Source organism: Clupea harengus, chromosome 17, assembly GCF_900700415.2.
Source record: "Clupea harengus chromosome 17, Ch_v2.0.2, whole genome shotgun sequence".
NCBI classification, from domain to species: Eukaryota; Metazoa; Chordata; class Actinopteri; order Clupeiformes; family Clupeidae; genus Clupea; species Clupea harengus.
The window spans coordinates 23,209,449-23,234,763 of NC_045168.1; the positions used below are offsets into that span (position 1 = coordinate 23,209,449).

At 41.3% G+C, this 25,315-nt stretch overlaps 2 protein-coding genes across 2 annotated transcripts; both read left to right on the forward strand.

Annotated features, from left to right (window-relative positions):
* The first annotated feature begins 79 nt into the window (after positions 1-79).
* pign (phosphatidylinositol glycan anchor biosynthesis, class N) lies at positions 80-15,805 on the forward strand. The gene is made up of 29 exons (XM_012833219.3): positions 80-730; positions 1,001-1,252; positions 1,451-1,572; positions 1,675-1,773; positions 1,883-1,989; positions 2,258-2,382; positions 2,589-2,719; positions 2,990-3,106; positions 3,241-3,281; positions 3,546-3,605; positions 3,718-3,810; positions 3,891-3,946; positions 4,281-4,359; positions 5,039-5,221; positions 6,559-6,698; positions 7,378-7,477; positions 7,652-7,744; positions 8,113-8,204; positions 8,678-8,783; positions 9,128-9,236; positions 11,551-11,653; positions 11,965-12,064; positions 12,386-12,472; positions 13,057-13,112; positions 13,230-13,305; positions 14,098-14,171; positions 14,257-14,299; positions 14,389-14,441; positions 14,725-15,805. Exons 2-29 carry the CDS (start codon positions 1,026-1,028, stop codon positions 14,846-14,848), a joined length of 2,796 nt encoding a protein of 931 aa, XP_012688673.2. The 5' UTR covers positions 80-730; positions 1,001-1,025; the 3' UTR covers positions 14,849-15,805.
* Positions 15,806-15,877: 72 nt separating this feature from the next.
* On the forward strand, positions 15,878-17,860 carry LOC116224459 (probable G-protein coupled receptor 141). Its single transcript, XM_031584348.1, has 2 exons — positions 15,878-16,477; positions 16,634-17,860. The coding sequence occupies exons 1-2, from the start codon at positions 16,368-16,370 to the stop codon at positions 17,460-17,462; spliced, it is 939 nt and encodes a 312-aa protein (XP_031440208.1). The 5' UTR covers positions 15,878-16,367; the 3' UTR covers positions 17,463-17,860.
* Positions 17,861-25,315: the final 7,455 nt, after the last annotated feature.

The following is a 25,315-nucleotide window of genomic DNA, read 5'->3' on the forward strand; positions in this document are numbered from 1 at the left end:
CAGTGCTGGATTGGATGGGAAGTGTCAGACCAAACAGACTGGGATGGGCAGGGCAGGGCAGGTTTGACAGCTGGAACCTGTGCCTACCAACAGTGAACATTCCCCATGATAATTAATAATCCCACCAGTATTCATCATCACCAATCCCACCAAACAGGTATTTCCGTGAATGTATAATCCACCGTCTTTATTGGAGTTTTTTTTTCCATCATAAAAACGTTGGCAGGGTATCCGTAAGGCAACATTATATTTCATTGAGTCGTATGTATATGTATTGCCCGAATCTCAGTGGTAATTGTCATATAGCCACTGGTAGATTCATAAATGAGCATTTCTGTTACAGTAGGCCACTCTGATATGTAGAATGCCGTAAAACTACATTACCCAAAATTCCGTGCTACTCAAGTGTAAAGGTCAGTAAATAAGGAACCCAGGAAGTCTCCGGCAACACTGCATTTATTTTTGTAAGCTGATCAGGAAGACGGATGCTAAGTGGTTTATCATTTAAGTAGTCGTCTTGTAAACAGATTAACCCAACCCATTCCATTCCACGATGTGGCAACCGATATTAGTTTCAGGTTAACGATGGTTAGCTTCGGCATAGCAATCCCTGGGGCACACGGTAAAGTCAGCAAAGTTAACTTGTCTCGCTGTGATTCCAATTCATTCAAAGGGCTCTGTTGCGTTTAACGCTTGCATGGTGAAGTGTAAACAGAAGGATTTGGTTCAGGTAAGGTGTTCTTTCGGAGGGTCTATTAAAAACACTCTGCTTTAACAATTTATTGTGTATTACATGAATTGTTTCAAGTAGTCTAAATCTTGAAATGTACAATGCAAATGATGAGTGAGTGACGTCTGACGCTGTTGCTATTTTTACATTTTACTCATTGTCCTCAAGGACCACAACTAAATTATACTCATTGTGCAGCATTGCAATTTGTATTTAGTGATGTTAACATGCATGCATTTGGTTAACCTGTGTATATGTCTTCATTTCCAGGGCCAAGAGGCTTATATATCCAGGCATGAAGGTGGTGACTTTCTTTATTGTGGGACTTGTGGTTCACGTTGTGTTCTTCATCTCCATTTTTGACATCTACTTCACTTCCCCTCTTGTGCATGGGATGACCCCACAGCATGTCCCCCTGCCCCCTCCAGCCAAACGGCTTGTTTTGTTTGTGGCAGATGGCCTAAGAGCAGACAGCTTTTACAAGCCTGATGTCAATGGGACCATCAGGGCACCTTTCCTAAGGTACTCAACTCCAGCCTAATCTTTTGGTTAAGTGAGGCAGACTGCAAGTACTGCTCCTCGAACCATGTTGATTAGCTTGCACTGTATTTTGAAATGCATAGTATAAAGTGTGAATGACTTTCCGAAGTGGTGATATGGATCGGGCTAGAACAGTTCATTTGTTGCTGGGTATTGACCTTAATGTTGTCCCTGTGGCAGGAGTATAATTGAAGAAAGGGGCACTTGGGGAATCTCACACACACACGTGCCAACCGAGTCCCGTCCAGGCCACGTTGCTCTGATTGCGGGCTTTTATGAGGATGTTAGTGCTGTTGCTAAAGGTAACTAAGTCATTGTGAATGTGAATGTGTATGCATGTGCATGTTCTCAAACAATGCAGATCAATTTATGTTTTCCTCATTATTCTCTCCATCCCTTATTAGGTTGGAAGGAGAACCCAGTGGAATTTGACTCAGTGTTCAATGAGAGTAGACATACCTGGTGTTGGGGAAGCCCTGATATTTTGCCAATGTTTGCCAAAGGTACAGTCAATTTACATTTGTACATACAGTATAGTATAGCCTACAGCAAAATCATGGTTGTCTTCTGTGCTTACGGGGCCTTTGTCTACTAAACCATGCCTACCGGTAGGTGCCAGCGGGGACCATGTTTACACACATACCTACCCTGCTCAGAGCGAGGACTTTGCCTCGAAGGATGCCTCTAAACTGGACACTTGGGTCTTTGATGAAGTAAAGGTATTTGTGAACAGTGTTCCCATTTTATTAAGGGCAGCTGGAAACTGGTGAAAAATAACATAATACATGTATTTTTCTGTGTTTTCTACCAACACTGATTCTTAAACACCCAATGGGTGAACTGAAAACGTTTAGTCATGAATGTTCTTTCTATTTTTGGTATTTTTGATCGTGTCTGTCTGTGTGTGTGTGTGTGTGTGTGTGTGTCTTTGCCTGTGTGTGCAAAGTACCGATGTGAGGCTGAATGTCTTATCTTTTCATGAGACAGGCCTTCTTCAGCTCTGCCAAAGGAAATGAAAGCCTGTTTTCCAGACTGCACGAGGACAGGAATGTCTTTTTCCTGCACCTGCTCGGGATAGACACAAATGGCCATGCCCACAGGCCTATGTCAACGTGAGTTTGGTTTGGTTTTGCACTTCTGTTCTGTTTATTTATATATTTTTTTCCCTCAGGTAATACTGTTGAAAAAGAAGAGATTTTATTTAGATGTCTTTGTCCTTTGGCACCTTTTCCAGCGTTATCACCCCAGTAAGAAATGAAACCATTGTATCATGTAGGAGAAGGACTAATATATAATTTGTTTCCCTTGCACTATGAAGAGAATACTTGGAGAACATTATGCTCGTCGATGCTGGGGTGTCTGAAATTGTGTCACTGATGGAGGACTTCTTTGGAAATGATGGACAAACATCATTTCTATTCACCTCCGACCATGGCATGACCAACTGGGGTAAGATATCAGCAGGGGCCTTGGCCACTCCAAAGTTTTCACCTGATTTGTTTTGCAGAGGGTCAAGCAAAGTAATATATTCAAAAGGGCTTGTTCAGGTAACAAAAAAGGAAAAGTTAAGAATTGAACATTGTTAAACTATTGTTTAACTGTACAAGGCACAAATTCAGTCTACCTCACTGTGTTGGACATTGTAATGAATACCGGTGATACAATGCAGTAAATAGATCTAGGCTGATTGAATGGAATGCTATGGATGGCTGTTTGCAGGCTCCCATGGAGCTGGCCACCCCTCGGAGACTCTGACCCCTCTGGTGGCGTGGGGAGCTGGGATACAGGCAGCGCAGAGGGCCACCGAACACCCGTACCAGGACCAGTACCAACAGGGTGGGTTCAGATATGTTCTTCTTCAGATAGAGAATATAGATGGTGGAAATGCAGTTTTTTTTGTTGGTTTGTTTGTCTTGACTTGACTTGCTTGGTCTAAAGATGCTGATTCATTGTGCCTTTTTTCACATTAGAATGGAAGCTTGACACGCTGAGAAGAGTCGATGTCAATCAGGTAAGGGCTACTTAATTTAAGATAGTATTTCCCAGATTTCCCATTATGAAATAACATTTAAATACTATAATTCAAAAGGTGTATTGAGCAAGACACTGAACCCCTAATTGCTCCTGATGTGCAGTGTGCCATCAGTGTAAATGTAAAATGTGTATACATTGTAAGTCGCACATATGTAAGTCGCTTTGGATAAAAGCGTCTGCTAAATGTAAATGTAAATGTAAATGTGTATTGAAAGTGATGTGGAAGTGATTGTTTGCGTAGGCGGACATAGCGCCCCTGATGTCATCTCTTATTGGAGTCCCCATCCCACTGAATTCTGTTGTGAGTTATAATTTAAAATTTCTCTTTATAAATAATTACTTTGTTGTGTAGCATTACCAATGTAGACACTACCCAATTTCTAACAATAAACCTTTCCATACCGTTTTTACAGGGTGTATTACCCATAAAATTCCTCAACAACAGCCCGCACTTCAAGGCAGAAAGCTTGAAAGCAAATTCCCTTCAGATACTGGAACAGTTCAAGGTACAGTATAGTTGTACATTCAGAGAAAGAATATGAAGACTTCAGATTTACTGAATAGTCACACTCTTTATAATTTCTAGGTTAAGATGACACAGAAAAAAGAAACCACATTACCGTTTCTCTTCACTCCATACCCGTAAGTAACACTTAATAAATAGTCTGAATAATCTTCAGATGCTTATTTGCAGTGCGGCACAATAATATTGCACTGCCCACTACAACTGCAAGGCATTTGTATAACCCCTGATTTACACAAAAGGACTTTTAGGGTTTTAAACCTTTAACAGTGAGCCATTCATTTTCAATATTTACCTTTTCATTAAATTGCTTATTGTGATCTTTGGGTGTATTTATCAATTCTTTAGTTTTGGTCTGTAGGTCTGTTACTCTGACTATATGTTTGTCTCATGTAGTCAATCACGTGTATATGTTTTTAGACTAAGCTTAATTTGCTCTGATTTTACTTGCAGGCTTTTGACAGGGTCAAAGCAACAAGACTTTATACGAAACGCCAAATCCCTGATTCACACAGGCCAGTTTGATGAGGCGGTAGGTACTTTTGCTGCACTAACTGATGGAGATAATTTACAAACACTGTTACTTAAGAATATATGAATCAAGTGCCTTGTATTAATATATTCCTTGTATGAATCATGTGCTTATGAAAGCAGGAACATGGCTTTTCTGTGTTTCTGCGTGTGTGTAACTTAGAATATTAGGTGCCACTTAGTCTGCATATGTACAAGAGCATGTTTAGACCAGAAGTGATAAGAAGGGTCGAACTGTGCTTCTTCCGACCTTGCAAAACTTCCATCCTTGCCTCGGACTTCCACCACATGGTTATCCCTGCTGAAAGCTAAACTTCTGTCTATATAAACCTTGTGTGATGTGTTTATCATTGCTTCACTTTCAGCCTTGTGCTGGGAGTGAGCCCGATTGCAATTGTTGTTTGTCTAATAAATATACTTATATGCAGCTCCGGAGTCCTGAGGTAACTAGGGTGAATTTTCACCTATCACTAACAATGACACTACCAACTCTATCAATGACTGTTCACCACTTTGTCTAACCACATTGATCAGAGGACCTTGAAAACGTGCGAAAATGTTCTGTGGTGGGGGAAAAAAGAGTGACCACTGACTTTCTTGGTAATGCCACTGTGGTTATGCCGTGTTGCCCAACCCACGCAAACAGCTCTTCTCTTTCTCTCCCTCTCCCTCTCTCTCAGATACTCTTGTGTGTGGAGATGATCACCCAGGCTCTTGAGGGGTTGTCCTACTACCATACGTATGACCGCTTCTTCCTAGGATGCAGTGTGGTGCTGGGCTTTGCGGGCTGGACCTCGTACGTGGTGCTGGTCATCCTGAAGACCCACGCCAGCCTACGCAAACCCCCCGGCAACAGAGAGCTGGTGAGACCTCTATAACAGGACCTTTATAACACTCTGTCAGATTGGTGAAATAAGCACAGCAGCAAAGATCGTGCTCAGTGTTCAGAGTTTCCTTTGTGGTCTGAGCAATAGACTGTGAGCATGAAAACTAAGTGGTGTGACAATCTTACCATATGTGCTACCACACTCACAACTGAACTGAACATAGGGGGTGGGGGTTCTAGTTTTAGGAAGTGAGTGGCTATGACAAATAGCATGCTACTGGTGTACTGCACTACTGTACTGCATTGTAATGTTTGCTCCATGAAAGATATTGTGCTGTTATGATTGCTCCTTTTCTCTCTACACTTTATCTTAATTTGCATGGCCACATCACATCTCATCACACTTCCCTAATGGGACTCAGGGTTTCCGCTAGGATGATTTCTTGCCAGTCTGCCGGAAAGAATTGACTTTACCGGACAGATTTGAAACTTACTGGTCACGTTTCAATAACAGTCTATGTTACAAACACAAATATAATGTACACCTATGTTGATGAAAGAATGACAACGAGCTAAAATCAGACTATTTACTGAACAGTAATGATTGATGAAGACTAACGATTGAGCGAAGCCTCAACATTAGGCGCTAAAATGTAGGCTTTTACAAAACATCTGTAACATCTGTTTTGTTTTGTTTTGTTTGTTTGTCGTTGTTTTTTTAAGGCTTTGCCTACATGGCATAAATGTAGCTTATAGTCTACCAGATAAAAAAACGTTTTTCATTGTGCTTGCAATGCGCATAAGCCACGTGACGACTTTGCAACGTCGTCTTAATTTGATTCTGCAGAGTGACGCTCCTCTGCCTCTCTGCTGGCAGGCTTGACATGGGCAGAACACAGGCAGTTTTAGTCAGTGTAGCCCAATTGGGGTACAGCTTGCTGAACTCATGAATAAGCACTTTGCATGCTAGCAGAAGTTGCACCGCCATGACCGTGGAGTGTCGTCATCACTGCCATTCCATTTCGTCTTGTATGCTTGGTTTCTTGGAGAAGAGCAGCTGCGGAATCAGTTGTCACTTCAGGGAAGTCACACCCTTTGTGGGGGGGGGGGGGGTGAGCGTTTCGCTGTCAACACAAATGGCCCCTTTAGGGATAGCCTACGACTACGTTATAGCTATGTGTTATATTAGCATTACTACCAGACATTTTGAACGGCAATTTTTCTTACAAACATTTTACCAAACTAAAGCCAGTAGTCACCGGCTAACGGAAACCCTGTTGTGACTGTGTAGTGCAATACAGGTCTGATTTCCAGGTGTCTAATAATTTCTTCCTTTTCCAACCCCCTTCTCATTTTCTCTAATTTTTTTTAAAGATGTCTGACCAGGGCCTTGGGAGAGTGTTTATGTGCATGGGCTTGGCCATTACTGCCTTCTTATTGGTCCAACACAGTCCCTGGACCTACTACATATACTGCCTGCTTCCAGTTCCTGTGTGGTACTCTGTTGTGAAAGAGTGAGTAAAGATGGCCGCACTCTCCATCCTCACGTGTGTCACTTTCTGCATGATTTGCATGTGGCTGGCTTGACTGATGCCCGAAGATGTTTATCTACACAGCTGATGTAAAAAAAAGTCAGTTTTGTCGTTCACATTTCCACTGAAGGGAACCAAAAAGGCTGTGTGTATTGGTGCTGAAGATTACCCATATTTTGTGTGATCTGTGGTGAGATATAGTGGTTATTTGGGTTGTGCTTCCTTGTGTATGCACCAGGAAGTGTTTGGTTGTGTGTGTCAGTCAGACACCACCTTTGCCCAGCTGATTTCACACAGTTACGCTACTTTGCAAATACGGATCGATAGCCATGGTACCTTCTGTGAATATGGCATCTGAGGAGCATTCAGTCTCAATTTCTAGCAAGCAGTTGCATGAAATAAATGTTGTGCCTGAAATCACTTTCATACAGCCCCTCAATGTCACCGATAAGTGTGTGTGTGTGTGTGTGTGTTTGCGTGTGTGTGTGTGTTTGCGTGTGTGTGTGTGTGTGTGTGTTTGCGTGTGTGTGTGTGTGTGTGTGTGTGTGTGTGTGTGTGTGTGTGTGTGTGTGTGTGTGTGTGTGTGGGCGTGTGTGAGTGTGTCTGTGTGTTTTTGTACACTTTTTGTTATCTAATAAAGAGTATCTTTCACCTCTTTTAGGATTGGAACTCTCTTAGACCTGATCCATTCAGCTCCCTCCCTGCCTTTGTGCAAGTGTTTAGGATATTTTGTGCTGGTTACTTTCGGGATCGAATTACTGGTAAGACTTTGGTTAATAGTCAAATATACCCTGTTAGGAGGTACTGATTTATTTGAATAGTAGTAAGTCTTTCAGCACACTGCATTATCCCTTTCCCAGAATAGTGTGTTCTGTTTCATTTGTGGCTATAGGCAGCTGGTTGGAAGTTTGTGTTATTGATTTTTTTTTTTGCAGGTGGTGAGCTTTTTCTACCGAGCCACGCTGAGCGTCGGCTTCCTGGTGCTGGGACTGTGGCCCCTGGGCTCTGGCCTGTATGTCAAAGCCAAGGTAATGAGTCAACACGGACAGTCCGACATGCAGTACCCTACATTACACTCAGCAAGGCTGCAAAACATTACACAACATTGACCTCCCGCCAACACTACCCATTACACAACCTGCCACCACACAGCAGAATACACAACATAAGACACCATATGTTGCGGAATACATGTTGCAGTAGACCACGGTATGCAGCACATGCAGTCAGTATAGTATTGACCCGTATCTCATCAACTCTCAATAATCTCACTATTTGCTCAGTTGTCGTGATATTGAAGGTCAGTCTGACAAATTCACCGGCCTTCCCAAAAGGATGAGTATTTAATGTGTCTATCTGATTGTATGTGTTTGTGTGTGTGTGTGTTTTCTCTCAGACGAGATCTTTGACCTGGTTTCTTAGCTGTCTGTGTCTGGCGCTGTTTCCTCTGATGCCTGTGGTGGGGAGAGAGCCAAACGTCCATCTTGTGTAAGAGGAAGTCTTTTTGACATTGTTTTAAATGGCCCAATATAAAGAGGCTGTGAAGCTGACGGTACACAAAGACAAACATTTGTTTGTAATCTCCAGTTTACAGCAGGATAATCCTGTGTCCCGTCCTGTGAATGGGCCCCTTATGTCAGTGTTTGTATCATCACACTTATATTTGCATCTTGACATTCAGTATGGGAAATTGTTAAATGGAAACTGACCATTGCCGGTAATGGTCCAGGTATTCTACATCGGTTAAATCCACAGAAAGGAAACAATGCATAAGAGCACGTGATAAAATAATAATGTGGACCAATTCTCAACTAAAATATAGAATCAATGAAATATGAAACCTTCTGTGTCGTCGAAGGCACTCTACATGACTGGAGATGGTCCATGTGGATCGGTGGTGCATACTGCTCTGCTTCACACAGATCATTACTCACACACACACCTGCTTGTGTTTATTTTAGGACGTGTGCTGCTGCTCTCACACTCTTCAACACCATTTCTTATCTGGTGTCGGCCCGGAGGCTCTCACCCCTGCCACGAAAAGACAGACAGCTCTTCGTCTGTCAGGTTGGGCTCTAATATAACATTATGCGGGGGGGGGGGGGGTTCAAGATTCATGGGGGTTGAGGATTTAAATTCTCTGTTTACTCGCTCACTGTTTCCCTGGCAACAGACATACAAGTTCTTATGTCTCACAGCTCACAGAAATATGATTAAGTAGTCAGATACAGCACAGTACTCACGGAACAGTAACGGTGGTGCCCTTTCATTGCCTGTACAGTTGTAATGAATTGCGCTGGGCTTGATGTATGTATGTATGTATGTATGTATGTATGTATGTATGTAATGTATGTATGTATGTATGTATGTATGTATGTATGTATGTATGTATGTGGTTTTTGTGGTTGCAGATGGTCCATGTGGCGTTGTGTGCTTATGTCCTGACCAGCACTCACTTCAGTTTACGGCTGAAACAGGGTCTGCCTTTGTTCAATCAGCTCGTTAGCTGGACTACTTTAGGTGAGTGCTCTCACACTGGCATTCCATGCTAGGCCTGGCTTAACCCTCCATCTCTGGTAGTGTGCTCTCTTGGGCTTTTTTACGTAGCCTGTTCATTTTGACACACTGCCTCTTCGTGCATCTTCTCGTGCATTTAAGAAGTTGTTCAACCCTGGTTAAAGCTAAGGTCTCTGTTTTATGTCAAGGTTTTATGTAAAGTCAAGGTCTATATTTGTCGACATATTGATAATGATGTCAGATTGATTAAATGACGCACCTCACTGAAACCGGGGACACATTTTCTCTGAGTCGGAGCTGCGACTTCCTGTGGCTACCAGATGTTGTGTAAACACACACTGGGTTGGCACACACACTGGGTTGGCATTATGCCGCCTCGATTTGGATCAGTGTGAACAAGCAAAGGTGGCATAATAAGGGGTTTTCTTAATGGCAATATAGCGGGATATCTGTTTAAAATATACATGATATATACAAGATCTATATATATATATATATATATATATATATATATATATATATATATATATATATACAGTGGGTACGGAAAGTATTCAGACCCCTTTACATTTTTCACTCTTTGTTTCATTGCAGCCATTTGCCAAAGTCAAAAGTTCATTTTTTTTCGCATTAATGTATACTCAGCAACCCATCTTGACAGAAAAAAACAGAAATGTAGAAATTTTTTCAAATTTATTAAAAAATAAAAACTGAAATATCACATGGTCATAAGTATTCAGACCCTTTGTTGTGACACTCATATTTAACTCACATGCTGTCCATTTCTTCTGATCCTCCTTGAGATGTTTCTACTCCTTCATTGGAGTCCAGTTGTGTTTAATTAAACTGATTGGACTTGATTAGGAAAGGCACACACCTGTCTATATAAGACCTTACAGCTCACAGTGCATGTCAGAACAAATTAGAATCATGAGGTCGAAGGAACTGACCAAGGAGCTCAGAGACAGAATTGTGGCAAGGCACAGATCTGGCCAAGGTTACAAACGAATTTCTGCAGCACTCAAGGTTCCTAAGAGCACAGTGGCCTCCATAATCCTTAAATGGAAGAAGTATGGGATGACCAGAACTCTTCCTAGACCTGGCCGTCCAGCCAAACTGAGCAATCGTGGGAGAAGAGCCTTGGTGAGAGAGGTAAAGAAGAACCCAAAGATCACTGTGGCTGAGCTCCAGAGAGGGGAGATGGGAGAAAGTTCCACAAAGTCAACTATCACTGCAGCCCTCCACCAGTCGGGGCTTTATGGCAGAGTGGCCCGACGGAAGCCTCTCCTCAGTGCAAGACATATGAAAGCCCGCATAGAGTTTGCCAAAAAACACATGGAGGACTCCCAAACTATGAGAAATAAGATTCTCTGGTCTGATGAGACCAAGATTGAACTTTTTGGCGTTAATTCTAAGCGGTATGTGTGGAGAAAACCAGGCACTGCTCATCACCTGCCCAATACAATCCCAACAGTGAAACATGGTGGTGGCAGCATCATGCTATGGGGGTGTTTTTCAGCTGCAGGGACAGGACGACTGGTTGCAATTGAAGGAAAGATGAATGCAGCCAAGTACAGAGATATCCTGGAAGAAAACCTCCTCCAGAGTGCTCAGGACCTCAGACTGGGCCGAAGGTTCACCTTCCAACAAGACAATGACCCGAAGCACACAGCTAAAATAACAAAGGAGTGGCTTCGGAACAAGTCTGTGACCATTCTTGACTGGCCCATCCAGAGCCCTGACCTAAACCCAATTGAGCATCTCTGGAGAGACCTGAAAATGGCTGTCCACCAACGTTCACCATCCAACCTGACAGAACTGGAGAGGATCTGCAAGGAAGAATGGCAGAGGATCCCCAAATCCAGATGTGAGAAACTTGTTGCATCATTCCCAAGAAGACTCATGGCTGTACTAGCTCAAAAGGGTGCTTCTACTCAATACTGAGCAAAGGGTCTGAATACTTATGACCATGTGATATTTCAGTTTTTATTTTTTAATAAATTTGCAAAAATTTCTACATTTCTGTTTTTTTCTGTCAAGATGGGTTGCTGAGTGTACATTATTGCGGAAAAAAAATGAACTTTTTCGATTTTAGCAAATGGCTGCAATGAAACAAAGAGTGAAAAATGTAAAGGGGTCTGAATACTTTCCGTACCCACTGTATATATATAGGTTTTATATCACAATTATAGTGTCACTTTTGTAGCGTTTGGAGTCATACAGAGAGTGGTGTCAGTTGGCAGTTGGTCATATAACCAAATCAGCAAATCAACTCAACTTTTGTTCCCTCTCTGGCTTATCTCACTTCCCCTCCTAGTCTTGTCGTTCTTTGTGCCCTTGCTGAGTTCCACGCGTCTGTTCAACCGGCTCATGAGCATCCTGCTGTCCCTGGTGTCCACCTACCTCCTCCTCAGCACCGGGTAAAGCTTGTGCAGCCGTCCCCTAACTAACACCTTACTCTAATCCATAGAACACTAGTGGGAGAGATGTAGCATTGTGATTTGTGTTTGCTGCTTCATAATGTCCAACTGTAGAGTTCCTCTATGTGTTTTACAGATGTGTCTGGTTGATTGTTCAGTGAATATGCACGGTCTAACTGACAGTAATTTTATTAAATTTTTTATATAGGGCCAGTTGATTTAGCTTTGATTCAGATTTTGTCAGAGTCTCTTTTGTGCTTATGCCCATGTGTGCTGGTAAATACTGACCCTGCTATGGGCTCCCTGTACAGATATGAAGCTCTGTTTCCTCCAGTGCTGTCATGGCTGATGTTTGTGTGGATCAATATTGAACAGGAGGCCATGAGCACAGGGGCCTTCGGCAAGACTGAGGTATGCAGCCATGTTTGCACCATGGGTTCAGTAAGAGTTGAGTGTGTGTGCACCCTTGCAAGAGTGTGTGTGTGTGTGTGTGTGTGTGTGTGTGTGTGTGTGTGTGTGTGTGTGTGTGTGTGTGTGTGTGTGTGTGTGTGTTTGGGGGTGGTTTGAGTGTGTTTGTCTGTATGTGTGAATGTGCATTTTTATCTTACAAACCACATGCAGTTGACTTGACAACACATGTAGTGGATGTGTGAATGCGCTCCATTTTGATGTTGCAAACCATACGCCTCTGACTTGGGATGGTGTTGAGCAGGAACGCTTGTTGTTTTGCAGCTCTTCAGAATTGACTTCTCAGAAAACATCGATATCACCAAGATCAGGCAGCTGAAACTGGACGACATACGGAGATCCTACTTTTTTGTATCCTTTGGAGTTCTTCACTGTGCACCACGCTCATGGTTTTCATCATAAATGTGATTCATGTGTTTGTCTTTAGTACTTTACTTTACTTGCACACATCAGCAGTCTGTGCCTGCTAACATGCTCTTGTATCGTGGTCTGTCATGCTGAATGGCATAGCATGTAAAGCTGAATAAGTGATTCCTTCAGGCAAAATGATTGGCAACAGCCAACAGGGGGGGATGAATCCCTCAATATAGTGGACCCCATTTAGATTTGTTTCACTTTCAAACTAAAGACCCACTCCTATTCTGTTTCGGTTCATTGACTGCTACATCTGAAACGTCACGTATTTCTTTATTATTATTATTTTGAATCTTTTGCCACCTTGTGAACATATTTGTGTGGTCATCTCCGGGTGGTCTGTGTTGGCATTTGGTCCGTGTACTTAAACCAAATATAATCCTCTTGGCACTTTTTCAGACCAACAATACAAACAGATAAACAAGTAAATATCAACACGCAGTACTGTGGAAACACCTTGAATATGTATACAATTTCGAATATGTCTAAATGTGCTAATTTGCCTTAATCACTTTGATCAGGTTTTTTTCATCATAACAGCTTTCTTTGGCACAGGGAATATCGCTTCTATAAACAGGTGAAAAGCAGAACTGTTTCTACTGAAGCAGTGTTTACTCAAAACTCTGTGGTTCTAAAACACACACACACACACAGTCTCTTCCACCTAACGGTGCAGTCCTTTGTTCCTTCACAGCTTCGACCCGGCCTCTGTGTACTGTTTTCTTACGGTCTTCAACCCCTTCGTCATGGGTGGCCTCATGATGTGGAAGGTACAGCTTTTGGACTTCCTCTGGGAAGCACCAAAGCATGACACACACACACACACACACACACACACACACAGACATGCATTCACCTGAAACACAGTTGGTCTATCCGGAAGCCTGCCTGTCTGTGTCTGTATCTGTGTCAGTGTTTACCATGCACCCCTCACTCACTTATGTGTACTTATCTTATTTATTTTATTTATTTATATTTATTTATTATTATATTCATATTACCTTGCTGCTATTACACCTGACTTCCCCTACAGGGATTAATACAATTTTATCTTATCTTGTATAATCTTGTAAATTCTAATGATGATCAGGGTGGTCATGAACAGTGGGTAATAATCCAAATAATAGTGCTCAGATAAATATGTTGGTAAATCAGTCTACGGCTCTGTTGTAACAGACGAAACAATAACAAATCATAACAGATTAACTGACATGGGTGAAGTGTTGGTGTTTCATCTGTCAAAAGGAAATAGGGGTGTGTGTGGTTACCTGTCTTTATCGGCTAGCTTTTACCGTAGTATAGAACTGATTTGAAATCTTATTTTACATTATTATTATTATTAGTGACCACCATTTGAGGAGTTATCCCAGCTGAAACTGTTGACTTGCTTAATTTCCTCTGAAAAAAGCCCGAACAAACACTACACTACTAGTGTTGTAATAGTAGTGGCTACAACAGTAGTAGCATCTATGACAGTACTTATAATAGCAACAAAAGAAGTGCTAGTATTGGTCGTAGTTGTAACATCATTAATTAATTCATCTTTTTTTTTTCCACTTCAGGTTTTAATTCCATTTGTGATTGTGATGTGTACATTTGAAACCATTCAGGTCTCAACTCAGCTTTCCTCTAGAAGGTACATATGTGTTTCAAGTCAACTCGTATCTGTTTCTTAGCACTTTTTTGTGTTCTCTAATTCAAGACTTGTTTTGCATTTCCAGCTTGTTCCTAATCGTGCTCGTCATCTCAGACTTGATGGCTTTGGTGAGTCTACATTGAAGTGCAAAGTTTAGCCACGTGAAATTCATCTCCAGGAAATGCACAGACTAATAACCTCCATTTTGATGTTACAGCACTTCTTTTTCTTGGTGAAAGATTATGGAAGTTGGCTTGACATTGGCACCAGGTAGGTCTTCCCTATTCAAATATATAGTTCCATATAGTTGCCTGTCTGTAGAGGGTACTTAAAAGCTCATTCAGATTTGCATTACCCAGAATGTTCAGCTCATGCAAATTGTATATTGCTGGTGTAAATGCTACAGTTAGGAGAATGTCTAATCAAGGATAAAAAAAAATGTTTTGTATCATATACTGTGTATATTTATTTAATATCTTCTTAGATTATGACCATTTTTACCATATACATTATTGTGATAACAGCATTGTTTTACTTTGTTTCTGTGCCCCAGCATCAGTCACTATGTCATCGTCATGTCCATGACCATTTTTCTGATGCTTCTGAGCATCGTGACGCACATCCTAACCTCGAAGAGAGTGTCCATGGGAAAGAAGATGAAGGTGCACTTCAAATGAGGATGGTTGGGCCCCAATACGAGCCCGACTCCCCACCCCCACTGAGTTCACAGCTGGCAGATGCTGCTTGTGGGTTACGGCCCAGCGCTAATACTGTGTTGTACCAGACCAGTAGCTAACAGAGAGGAATTGTTCACTAACCTCAACCTGCGCTTATGGAGGAAACCTGTGCTATTTTGAACAGGCCCTGAGGGATGGTCTCGCTGCGAGATGTTGGCTATGTAAATTTCCAAAGAGAGTGCATACTAGGCCTGTGTACAGTATCTGGACAGATGAGTTGTATTCATCTAGCACTAGTTTATGAAAGTCTTTTAATTTATTACTTTATCAGAGAGGGATATCCAATATGGGTATTTCAGTAGTGGTAATGGTGTTTGGGTTACATGAATGTTTATCATAATGTGTTTACTAACAACAGAGGAAAAGGATCATATTAATTTTGCACTGTACTGTAAAATATGTAATATCCAAGATAATATTGGAAAAATGTTTGTTCTGAACAGACATTACTTACAGTGGTTATGCAGTTGGTATACAGTTAGTTCTGTATAAATTAGTGAGGTTAAAACTAGTAGCTAACAGTTCAGTGGACGGTTAAGGCTTTATTTACAATAATGTCAAATAATTGTAATGGGGACTTTGAAATGTGCACAGCACAATAGAATCACTGGATTGTATTGGACTCTTCTAATGATGTGGTCTATAGAGACGCCATTTCTGGCTTTGTGACTTAACAGTGAAATGCGTGTCCATGCGTATGCACATGAAGTAAACGTAGCCTACAGAAGTCACAAAGCTGTCCACAGGACCATGTAGAAAGGGTGTTTCTGTAGTTTAACTGGTGCGAACATCCCTCCAGGTTGTGGGTTCATTTCCTCGCAAGCTCTCAACATGGTCTACTGACTGACTGAATGAGTGAATGTATGAATAAATTAACGAATAAATGCAACAACTTAACCAGTCCATGTCGCTTTATTTCAAGAAATTCAGAGAGAACTTTATACTACAGCCATTATGTTCTGCTTTTGATGCGTTGAGTGTTACTGTGCAACTTTTATCTCCCCGCAAAGGCATGTCAGCACTTCTTTAAAAAAAAATTGGTGAGGTGTCGGATAAAGACACAGAAGAAAGATGCTGCATTACAATACACAGAATCTCTATACCTTCCAAAATGGCCCATCTTAAAGCATGCATAACACATAATTCACTGAAGTGTGATCTGACACTGAGGTCTATATAACTCTAACCCTAAATAGTAACAGTATAAACTGTAACATGCATGTTTATGTTCAGTATTTCTAATACACAAATGCACAATGCGGTGGTGCAAGAGGAGGCATAGTTACCCACTCACGGCTCACATCTGGTTCAAAGGTTATGTCCGGTGTCGAGCAACAAGAGACGTCCTTTCATGTGGATGTCATACGTTCATCCTCTTCGGCAATTGATGCTGCGCGGAAATCATGTTGGGTAGGCGTCTCTCAGTGGTGAGCGCAGGACTTATTTATCTAGTCCCTGCATGGTGAACCAGCTCTTGCACAGTTCTAGCAACATGACCGCCACCTACAACTACACTTCCGACAGCTCGACCATCTCATCTTCGGTTAGGACTACTTCTTCACAACCTGGGTATATTGCTTTCATTTTGCATTTTAAAAGTAATCGATCGAAGGTTAATTTCGACTTGATATAAACATTAAAACTAACAAAATGACTTAATGTAGCCTATAACTTAGCCTAATGTAAAATACAATCTTTTGTCATGTATAGGGAGACTACCATCAGGTATGAGGTACCGCTGCCCACCAGGATAACTCTTATCTGCATCTACACTGTCGTCCTGATGGTTGGCGGATTGGGGATCGCCCTTATGATCAACGTGCTCAAATCAAACTTGCGCTCCGTGACCACCGTCGCAGTCCTCAACATCATCGTGGCCCATCTATTATTCCTGCCCACCATCCCGTTTCGCATCCACTACTATGTCAGAAACAGCTGGGACCTGCCCTCGTGGGTGTGTAGAGTCGTCAGTGCCATGATCCACATTCATATGTACATATCCTTCATCATCTATGTGGCCGTGCTCACTTTGCGCTTCCACGGCTTCTACAAGCGGGCTGAGAGGCAAGTGTTCTACAGGAAGCTTCACTCTCTTGGCGCCAGCGCGGCTATTTGGGCAGTTGTCCTCATAGTTATACCCCTTGTGCTTTGCTTCAATTATGGAGAGGAGTCCGACAGTAACACTTGCTTCAGATTTGGATCCAGGATAAACGACCCTGGGGTGCGTGAGATAAATTATATCATCAGTGCTGTCTTCCTCATTGTTCCCATCGTGTTGTCCGGAATTCAGGGTCATATTTTGTTGACGATCATCAGGCAGTATGGTGCCACTTCATCTTCTCAACAGGAGTTCTGGGCGCAGGTCAAGAGCCTCTGTTTTGTCCTTATTATGCTCGTGTGTTTTGTGCCTTACCATATATTCCGCATGCACTACCTGTCTAACACAGAGATTGAGAGTGTAAATGAAATTTTCTTGGCCATCACTGCTCTTAGCTGCTTTGACCTACTGACTTTTGTCGGGCGTGGTGCTTGTCATTCATGCGGTAAACGGTAGTTTACACGTTACACGTCACACGTATTTTGAACAATTTGTTTCTCTTGTTTGTAGCGCACTTCACTCGTGTACTATTGGCAAGTTTAAGTCAGTGTTTTATTATGATGAGTTTATGATGGGCTACAACAAGCCTACGTTTCAAACTAATTTGTTTGTCATCTATGGACAATCCTGAGATATCTTCCATTTATGTCTGTCATCTTTTTTTAGTCTTTCTGTTTGGTGTGTGAGAATGTGGTGAAAATGTGTTGCGCCGATCAGAGCGAAACACTTGCTCGCCATAGTGTGTCTTTTAAACTCAATTTTCACTCAGTAGAATTTCAATTGTTTGTTGCATCTCAAATGAATCAAATGTAAACTATATGATAAACATGCATAATTATTTACCACTGTAGCCTACTATGTGAGGGTGCAGGTTCTTGTCCGATGCAACTATATGCACAATTTAAGTAGGCTACTGCAAGCTAGACTATTATGCAGTTGTAGACACAACACAGCGGGTCCCTGGGCCTGAGAAGGGAAGGAAATCAGTTTAATGTGGCTATAAAATGGACTATGAAATGTGAAACTAGACTGAAATGTAATGAGTTTTCGTCGACGAAAACTAGGATAAAAATGACTCGATGGGACTAAAACTAATATGCATTTTCGTCTAAAGACAGGCTAGATCTAAACAAAAGCTGCCAAAATTAACAATGAACTGCCAGACCTATGCCTACAACTGAATTCCAATTAATTCAATGTAAATAATAATTTGAAGGCAATACCTAATTAACAGTATTATCATTAAACTTTAAGAGAATAGATTCGAAGAAGTCTAGATTTTGAAGATTCAAATGATGTGATAGCACAGTACAACTACTATGCATACCTGGCTTTAGAGCTAAATCAACCACATATCCTTCATATGAATTGTTGTGCAATCCGATAACCAATAGATTTAGCTACTCGGCTAGTTTTGACAGTGGAAAGTGGAGCCAATGATAATAGCAATTGCTTAAATACACAAGGATATGTAAACCAATCACATATGTATTTATTTTTTCATGATTAATGTCATGCCTGTCCTGTCCTACAGTCACTTCTGCAATGAATTTACTAGCTAGTGTGGGATATTTTTTATGTTTAGATGAACATGGATTAACTCATCAGTATGAAAGTCTCACTTTAGGAAAGGCAGACCAGGCGGGAAGCAGTAACTTAGCCATAGGCATGATTCACTGATGTTAAAGTCAGCACTAAAGTCACGACACAGGCACATTCCAAGAAACCCCTGGTGAGGAGGGGGTCTCAGAGGATCTCAGGGCGACTCAGGGGATCCAGACATGACACACACACACACACAGGGGGTCTCAAGGGTGTTAGAGAAGAGGGAATAGTTCATTCTGATTGGTTTTGGCAAACAGCCAGATAGAACACACCCCACAATTTACAGGCCTTAAAATGGCATGCAGAACGTTCATACAATGAGATCGAGCTAATCCATGGACCATCTCCTTATTGTAGCTTATTGATTACAATAAACCTCCAGATTTCTACATCCAGTCTCCGGTCTTCTGATTGAAAGAAAAGGTGTAGTGAGATCCCATTCTCGCCACAACACTAGCTAGTGTAACTTAGCTATACTACCTCATCGTTAGTTAGCTAAAAGTTTGGCGATCATTTGCCAAGGCTAACGGGAGGCTTCAATCGATAATTATTAGCTAGCTGTCCAACCTGACACCCTATACACTCGACTGCCCCTTTGAAGTTGACTTAACGTTGGCTAATATATGCTAATAACTAGTTAACATTAGCTAGTTATCATTGACAGTTGTTAGCTAATTTACCGTGGCATAAATTGCAGGGTTTTATTTTCTGTCAAATTATAATTAAAGAGTGTCCAGATGTCTTCTTCTTTTTCTTCCAGTACCGAGTGCTTGAACTTTAGCCAACATATTACGTTTATTAGGGCGTCACTTGCATGTCTGGGCATCTCAGGGAGTGGAGGATGGATACAGGACCGGTCAACATTCAACCAATGATATTAAGGATGTATTGCACAAGGTACATTCAAGTTTCGAAAAAATAATTCATTCTATTTGTAATTGTCTGTTAGTCCACCACTAACATTCTCGTCTCGTCAACAAAAGTAAAAATAGATTTAGTAACAGTTTTTATTTTCAAAGATCCGTTTTCGTCACGTTAATGTCACGTCTTAGTCATGGGGAAAAGGTTGTTAAAGCATATTTTTCGTCAAACTTTTGGTTAACGAAATTAACACTGGCAGTTAGGCAACGTGAAGTAGGCTATCCAGAAGGTTAACATTACAGTAGTTATACATAAGTTAACTGTTAAATATAGTTTAACATCACAATCGCCTGCACTAATGAGTACAGCCGAAATAAACAATGAAATGACTTATTTGTGCGCAGACCAAGTAGCCTACATTTTTATCTTTCACCACAAACGTTGCCATGTAACCTACTTGTTTACCTTGTGGGTAGTAGTATGCCAACATTAGCTGGCTGGCTCAGACCCTTCACAAATCCCCTCAGACGCATCTTTCAGTTACAATAACGGGGTTTTTACATTGCACAGTGTCTATTTCTCGTTAACTTAAACAAAATCTAAGCAAAAAAAAGTAAAACAAACAACTTTTATGTACAAATACGACCATCTACGGAGTTTGGTCCGCCATATTTTTTTTATTATTGCTTTGCAACACCCACAACCGTTGGAGAACCATAAATCAAAATAAGTCCGTTGAGGCAACTGCGCGACCACGGAGTAACCGAGTCGTAGAAGTATATTTCGGCCTTTAAGCCGTGCTAAAATCTGTTGTAGAAGAACGTGATGATGCACTTGATACATATGCTATTAAACAAAGGGTTAGGGCAAAGGCTTGTACAACAAGCCGTTTCAGTGAAATGATTTCCATAGCTTTGCTGAGCTTTAGAATCTGAATTGACAGGTGTAGCGGTTGAATAACAATTTGATGGTTTGCAATACTCAGAAATGTTTCATATTCTTGTCGTATTAACCCATTGTACTTTATGCAGAGGTCGATTGGTACAGAGAAACGTGCAGAGGTTTTTTTCCTGACGTGGATCTGAAAGATTCTGTTTGTTTGTTTGTTTTTATTTGATTCCATATATACAACAATGTGTGCAGCTGTGAGAAGGGCCTGAAAAGCATCTATGGGGAAGAGTCAGAGGAAGAGGATCCTGGCCCTCTGAGCCACTGGCGCCACCAAGTGGGCACTTTAATGTAGTACATCTAAGAATTTGACAGGATCTTAACATATGTTATTTACACTCCTATGAACTTCTGAACACATGCTCTAAGACTAGAGTTTGAAATAGGCCATTTACATTAGAAATACACAGGCTTGTGTGTGTGTGTGTGCGTGTTTGACAATTCTATGAACTATGTGTTCAGGAAGCGAACAGTATACGTTTATCATTCTGTTATAGTACACTCATAGAGCTGTTTTAGTGTAAGGGAAAGGGGGGCAGTACATGAATGTCACCATCGTACTGAGGGGATGGGTCAGTTTTCTACTGAGGGCCTCCAAACACTACCTAGTGGGGTTATACACAGCAAACTAATGGAGAAGGTTTTTTTTGCCCCCAATGGTGGTCTCCCCTTGTACAATTTCCTTGACCTTTATGTCTGTGCTTTTCTTTTTCAGTATGTTTGCAACCATAACTAGTTTAGCTTAGCTACTGAGCTGTGTTACAGTCATATTCATCCCCTCTCAGTATGTATGACAATTACACCTCTAGTGTTTAATGCACTATGTTAAAGGAGCTTGCGCTAAGCTGAGATGAATGTGAACCCCTTTGCACCTGCTTCCCAGTACCATAGCTAGAGTGGTGAAAGCAGCAGATGGGTTGAATGGACCCATAATGAGGTATGCGGCACGTGCAGTCATTATAGTATTGACCCGCATCTCATCAACTCTCAATAATCTCACTATTTGCTCAGTTGTCGTGATATTGAAGGTCAGTCTGACAAATTCACAGGCCTTCCCAAAAGGATGAGTATTTAATGTGTCTTCATGACCATGACCAACCTTTTTTTGTCATAAATTAGCCTATCAAGTCAAAGGCATGATACTGTGAAATGTTCAGTGCTGCCCTCTAGTGTTGCATTTAGTCTCTTGACATCTTTGACCTGGTTTCTTTGCTGTGCGTGTCTCGCACTGTGTCCGCTGATGCCTGTGGTGGGGAGAGAGCCAAACGTCCATCTTGTGTAAGAGGAAGTCTTTTTGACATTGTTTTAAATGACCCAATATAAAGAGGCTGTGATGCTGACGGTACACAAAGACAAACATTTGTTTGTAATCTCCAGTTTACAGCAGGATAATCCTGTGTCCCGTCCTGTGAATGGGCCCCTTATGTCAGTGTTTGTATCATCACACTTATATTTGCATCTTGACGTTCAGTATGGGAAATTGTTAAATGGAAACTGACCTTTAACGGTAATGAGATCCAGGTATTCTACATCAGTTAAATCCACAGAAAGGAAACAATGCATGAAGTGCATTCCAAAACATAAGTGTGATCTGACACAAAGCTGTCCACAGGGTTAGGACCATGTAGAAGGTGTTTCTGCAGTTAAACTGGTGCAAACAACATTCCAGGTTGTGTGTTCATTTCCTTGCAAGCTCTCAACATGGCCTACTGACTGAATGAATGAATGAATGGATGGATGAACAAATGAATAAATGCAAACAAGTTAACCAGTCCATGTTGCTTTATTTCAAGAAATTCAGAGTGACAATTATACTACAGCCATTATGTTCTGCTTTTGAGGCAATTGTTGAGTGTTAGTTATTGTGCAACTTTTATCTCCCCGCAAAGGCATGTCGGCACCTCTTCAAAATGAATGTGGTGAGGTGTTGGATAAAGACAGAGAAGAAAGATGCTGCATTGCAATACACAGAATCTGTATACCTTCAAAAATGCCCCATCTTAAAGCAATGCCTAACACATCATTCACTGAAGTGTGATCTGACACAGGTTTATATGACTCTAGCCCCTAAATAGTAGCACTATAAACTCTAACAGGCACGTTTATGTTCAGTATTTCAACGGCACAAAATCACAAGCAATTCTTATGATTTCACACTTTCAATCCAAATCTCTAAACGCTTGAAGGTTGACCCACTGCATAGAGCGGTGGTGCAAGAGGAGGCGTATAGCTCACATCTGGTTCAAAGGTTATGTCGAGCAACAAGAGACGTCCTTTCATGTGGATGTCATACGTTCATCCTCTTCTGCAATTGATGCTGCGCGGAAATCATGTTGGGTAGGCGGTGAGCGCAGGACTTATTTATGTAGTCCTAGTCCCTGACCCTGCATGATGAACCAGCTCTTGCACAGTTCTTGCAACATGACCGCCACCAACAACTACACTTCCTTCTACTCAACCACCTCATCTTCGGTTACGAATACTTCTTCACGAGCTGGGTATATTGCTTTCATTTTTCATTTTAAAAGTCATCGATATAGGTTCAATTCGACTTGATATGAATATTAAAACTAACAAAATCACGTGTAGGGGGAATTATACCAGCCACTGAAAAGTTGAGGGGTTCTGTCTGAATTTTCTTTTAAAGCCATTTAATAAGTTATATACAACACAATAATTTGCCTACCACCGTTGTGCTTTTTTCTCTCACAAAAGTACCTTTGTTGCCCTCTCTCTGACTTGGTGGGCAATCTACACCTCTAAAAGCTTTTGCGCAGAATTAAATAAATAAATATAAAGTGTTGTAGGACATAGTTCTGAGTGAAAAATATCCTAATGAGAATTTACCCTGGTGCATGTTTACTTTGTTGTAGTCTGTAAAGACTTTTGACAAGATAAGCTAGGCTACTTAAGATTCTCTTTTTCATCAGGTACGGACATGTATCGCTATCAAGCTCGCCCACCAGGATAATTCTTGTCTGCATCTACACTGTCGTCCTGGTGGTTGGCGCATTGGGGATCGCCCTTATGATCAACGTGCTCAAATCAAACTTGCGCTCCGTGACCACCGTCGCAGTCCTCAACATCATCGTGGCCCATCTATTATTCCTGCCCTCCATCCCGTTTCGCATCGACTACTATGCCAGAAACAGCTGGGACCTGCCCTCGTGGGTGTGTAGAGTCGTCAGTGCCATGATCCACATTCATATGTACATATCCTTCATCATCTATGTGGCCGTGCTCACTTTGCGCTTCCACGGCTTCTACAAGCGGGCTGAGAGGCAAGTGTTCTACAGGAAGCTTCACTCTCTCGGCGCCAGTGCGGCTATTTGGGCAGTTGTCCTCATAGTTGCACCCCTTGTGCTTTGGTTGAAATATGGAGAGGCGTCCGACGATCACACTTGCTTCAGATTTGGATTAAGGATGAAAGACCCTGGTGTGCGTGAGATAAATTATATCATCAGTGCTGTCTTCCTCATTGTTCCCATCGTGTTGTCCGGAATTCAGGGTCATATTTTGTTGACGATCATCAGGCAGTATGGTGCCACTTCATCTTCTCAACAGGAGTTCTGGGCGCAGGTCAAGAGCCTCTGTTTTGTCCTGATTATGCTCGTGTGTTTTGTGCCTTACCATATATTCCGCATGCACTACCTGTCAAACCCAGAGTTGGAGGATGAAAATGAGATTTTTTTGGCCATCACTGCTCTTAGTTGCTTTGACTTGCTGATTTTTGTCTGGCGTGGTGCTTGTCATTCATGCAGTAGGGCAAACGTATTTTGAACAATTTCTTTCTCAATTCTGTTTGTTTGTAACGCACTTCACTTATCTATTATTGACAAGTTTAAGACAGTGTTTTATTATGATCAGTTCATGATGGACTATAACAAAGGCCATCTTACGTTTCAACCTAATAGCCTACGTTTGTCAGCTATGGAAAATCCTGAGACATCTTCTGTCATCTTTTTTTAGTCTTTCTGTTTGGTGTGAGAATGTGGTGAAATTGTGTTGCGCCGATCAGAGCGAAACACTTGTTCGCCATAGTGTGCCTTTTAAAACAAATGTTTTAACTCAATTTCAATTGTCTGTTGCATCTCAAATGAATCAAATATAAACGATATAAACATGCATAATTATTTACCACTGTAGCCTACTCATGGCCGTCAGTTTGGTGTGAAAAATGCTGGGTTATAGGATTGGTCCGCTGTCCAGGTTCGAGTCCAGTGCAGGACTATATGCACGCACATTTATAAAATCTCATAGCTACAACACTTTAAAGGCCAAGGGTTCAAAATGCACATGTAGCATAAAAATAGTAAATATATTCCATTAGTAATATATATTACACTAAAATATGTATTGAGCCAATTTTGAATGTGTACATATATTTAAAAAAATTGTCATCAAAACATATTTAAAGTACATATTTTTTCTGTTCAGCTGCGTCATACAAATAGACTACTGCAGAGTACAAACAGGTTTTTCTTAGTAGACAGGAAGTAACACCATGACATTTTACAAAGGTAGTAACAAGTGATTTAGTTCTGTTGTAGTTAACAAAATCATGGTTGGAGGAGGTTTAAGTACACATACACATGATGTTGAGAGAGCTGGCCATTGTGTTTGGCCTCTAACCATTAGCCCAAGGCACACGTTGGCCTCTGCATTACTGAATCAGTGTACAGTATTACAGAAGCAATCTGCTCCTTCCCATTTTCTTTATTTATATCTTGTTTGTCAATTTGTTTTCTGCTGCTGATGTGATGCAGTTAGCAGCAACCTAAGAATCACTTTAAATAAAACAAGACACAGATTAAGTGGTCTCAGAGATTAACTTTTATTTACAATATCAGAAGTCATTTTCAAATGTGTTTCCATGAAAGGATGACTGACTCTGA

Excerpts from the sequence above, each read along its gene's own strand:
- pign (XM_012833219.3), top strand. The coding sequence starts at position 1,026 with ATGAAGGTGGTGACTTTCTTTATTGTGGGACTTGTGGTTCACGTTGTG. Across the intron at positions 7,745-8,112 it reads GCCTGTATGTCAAAGCCAAG|ACGAGATCTTTGACCTGGTT; the intron begins GTAATGAGTCAA and ends GTTTTCTCTCAG. Across the intron at positions 12,473-13,056 it reads TACGGAGATCCTACTTTTTT|GTTTTTTTCATCATAACAGC; the intron begins GTATCCTTTGGA and ends CACTTTGATCAG.
- LOC116224459 (XM_031584348.1), top strand. The coding sequence starts at position 16,368 with ATGGTGAACCAGCTCTTGCACAGTTCTAGCAACATGACCGCCACCTAC. Across the intron at positions 16,478-16,633 it reads ACTACTTCTTCACAACCTGG|GTATGAGGTACCGCTGCCCA; the intron begins GTATATTGCTTT and ends GACTACCATCAG.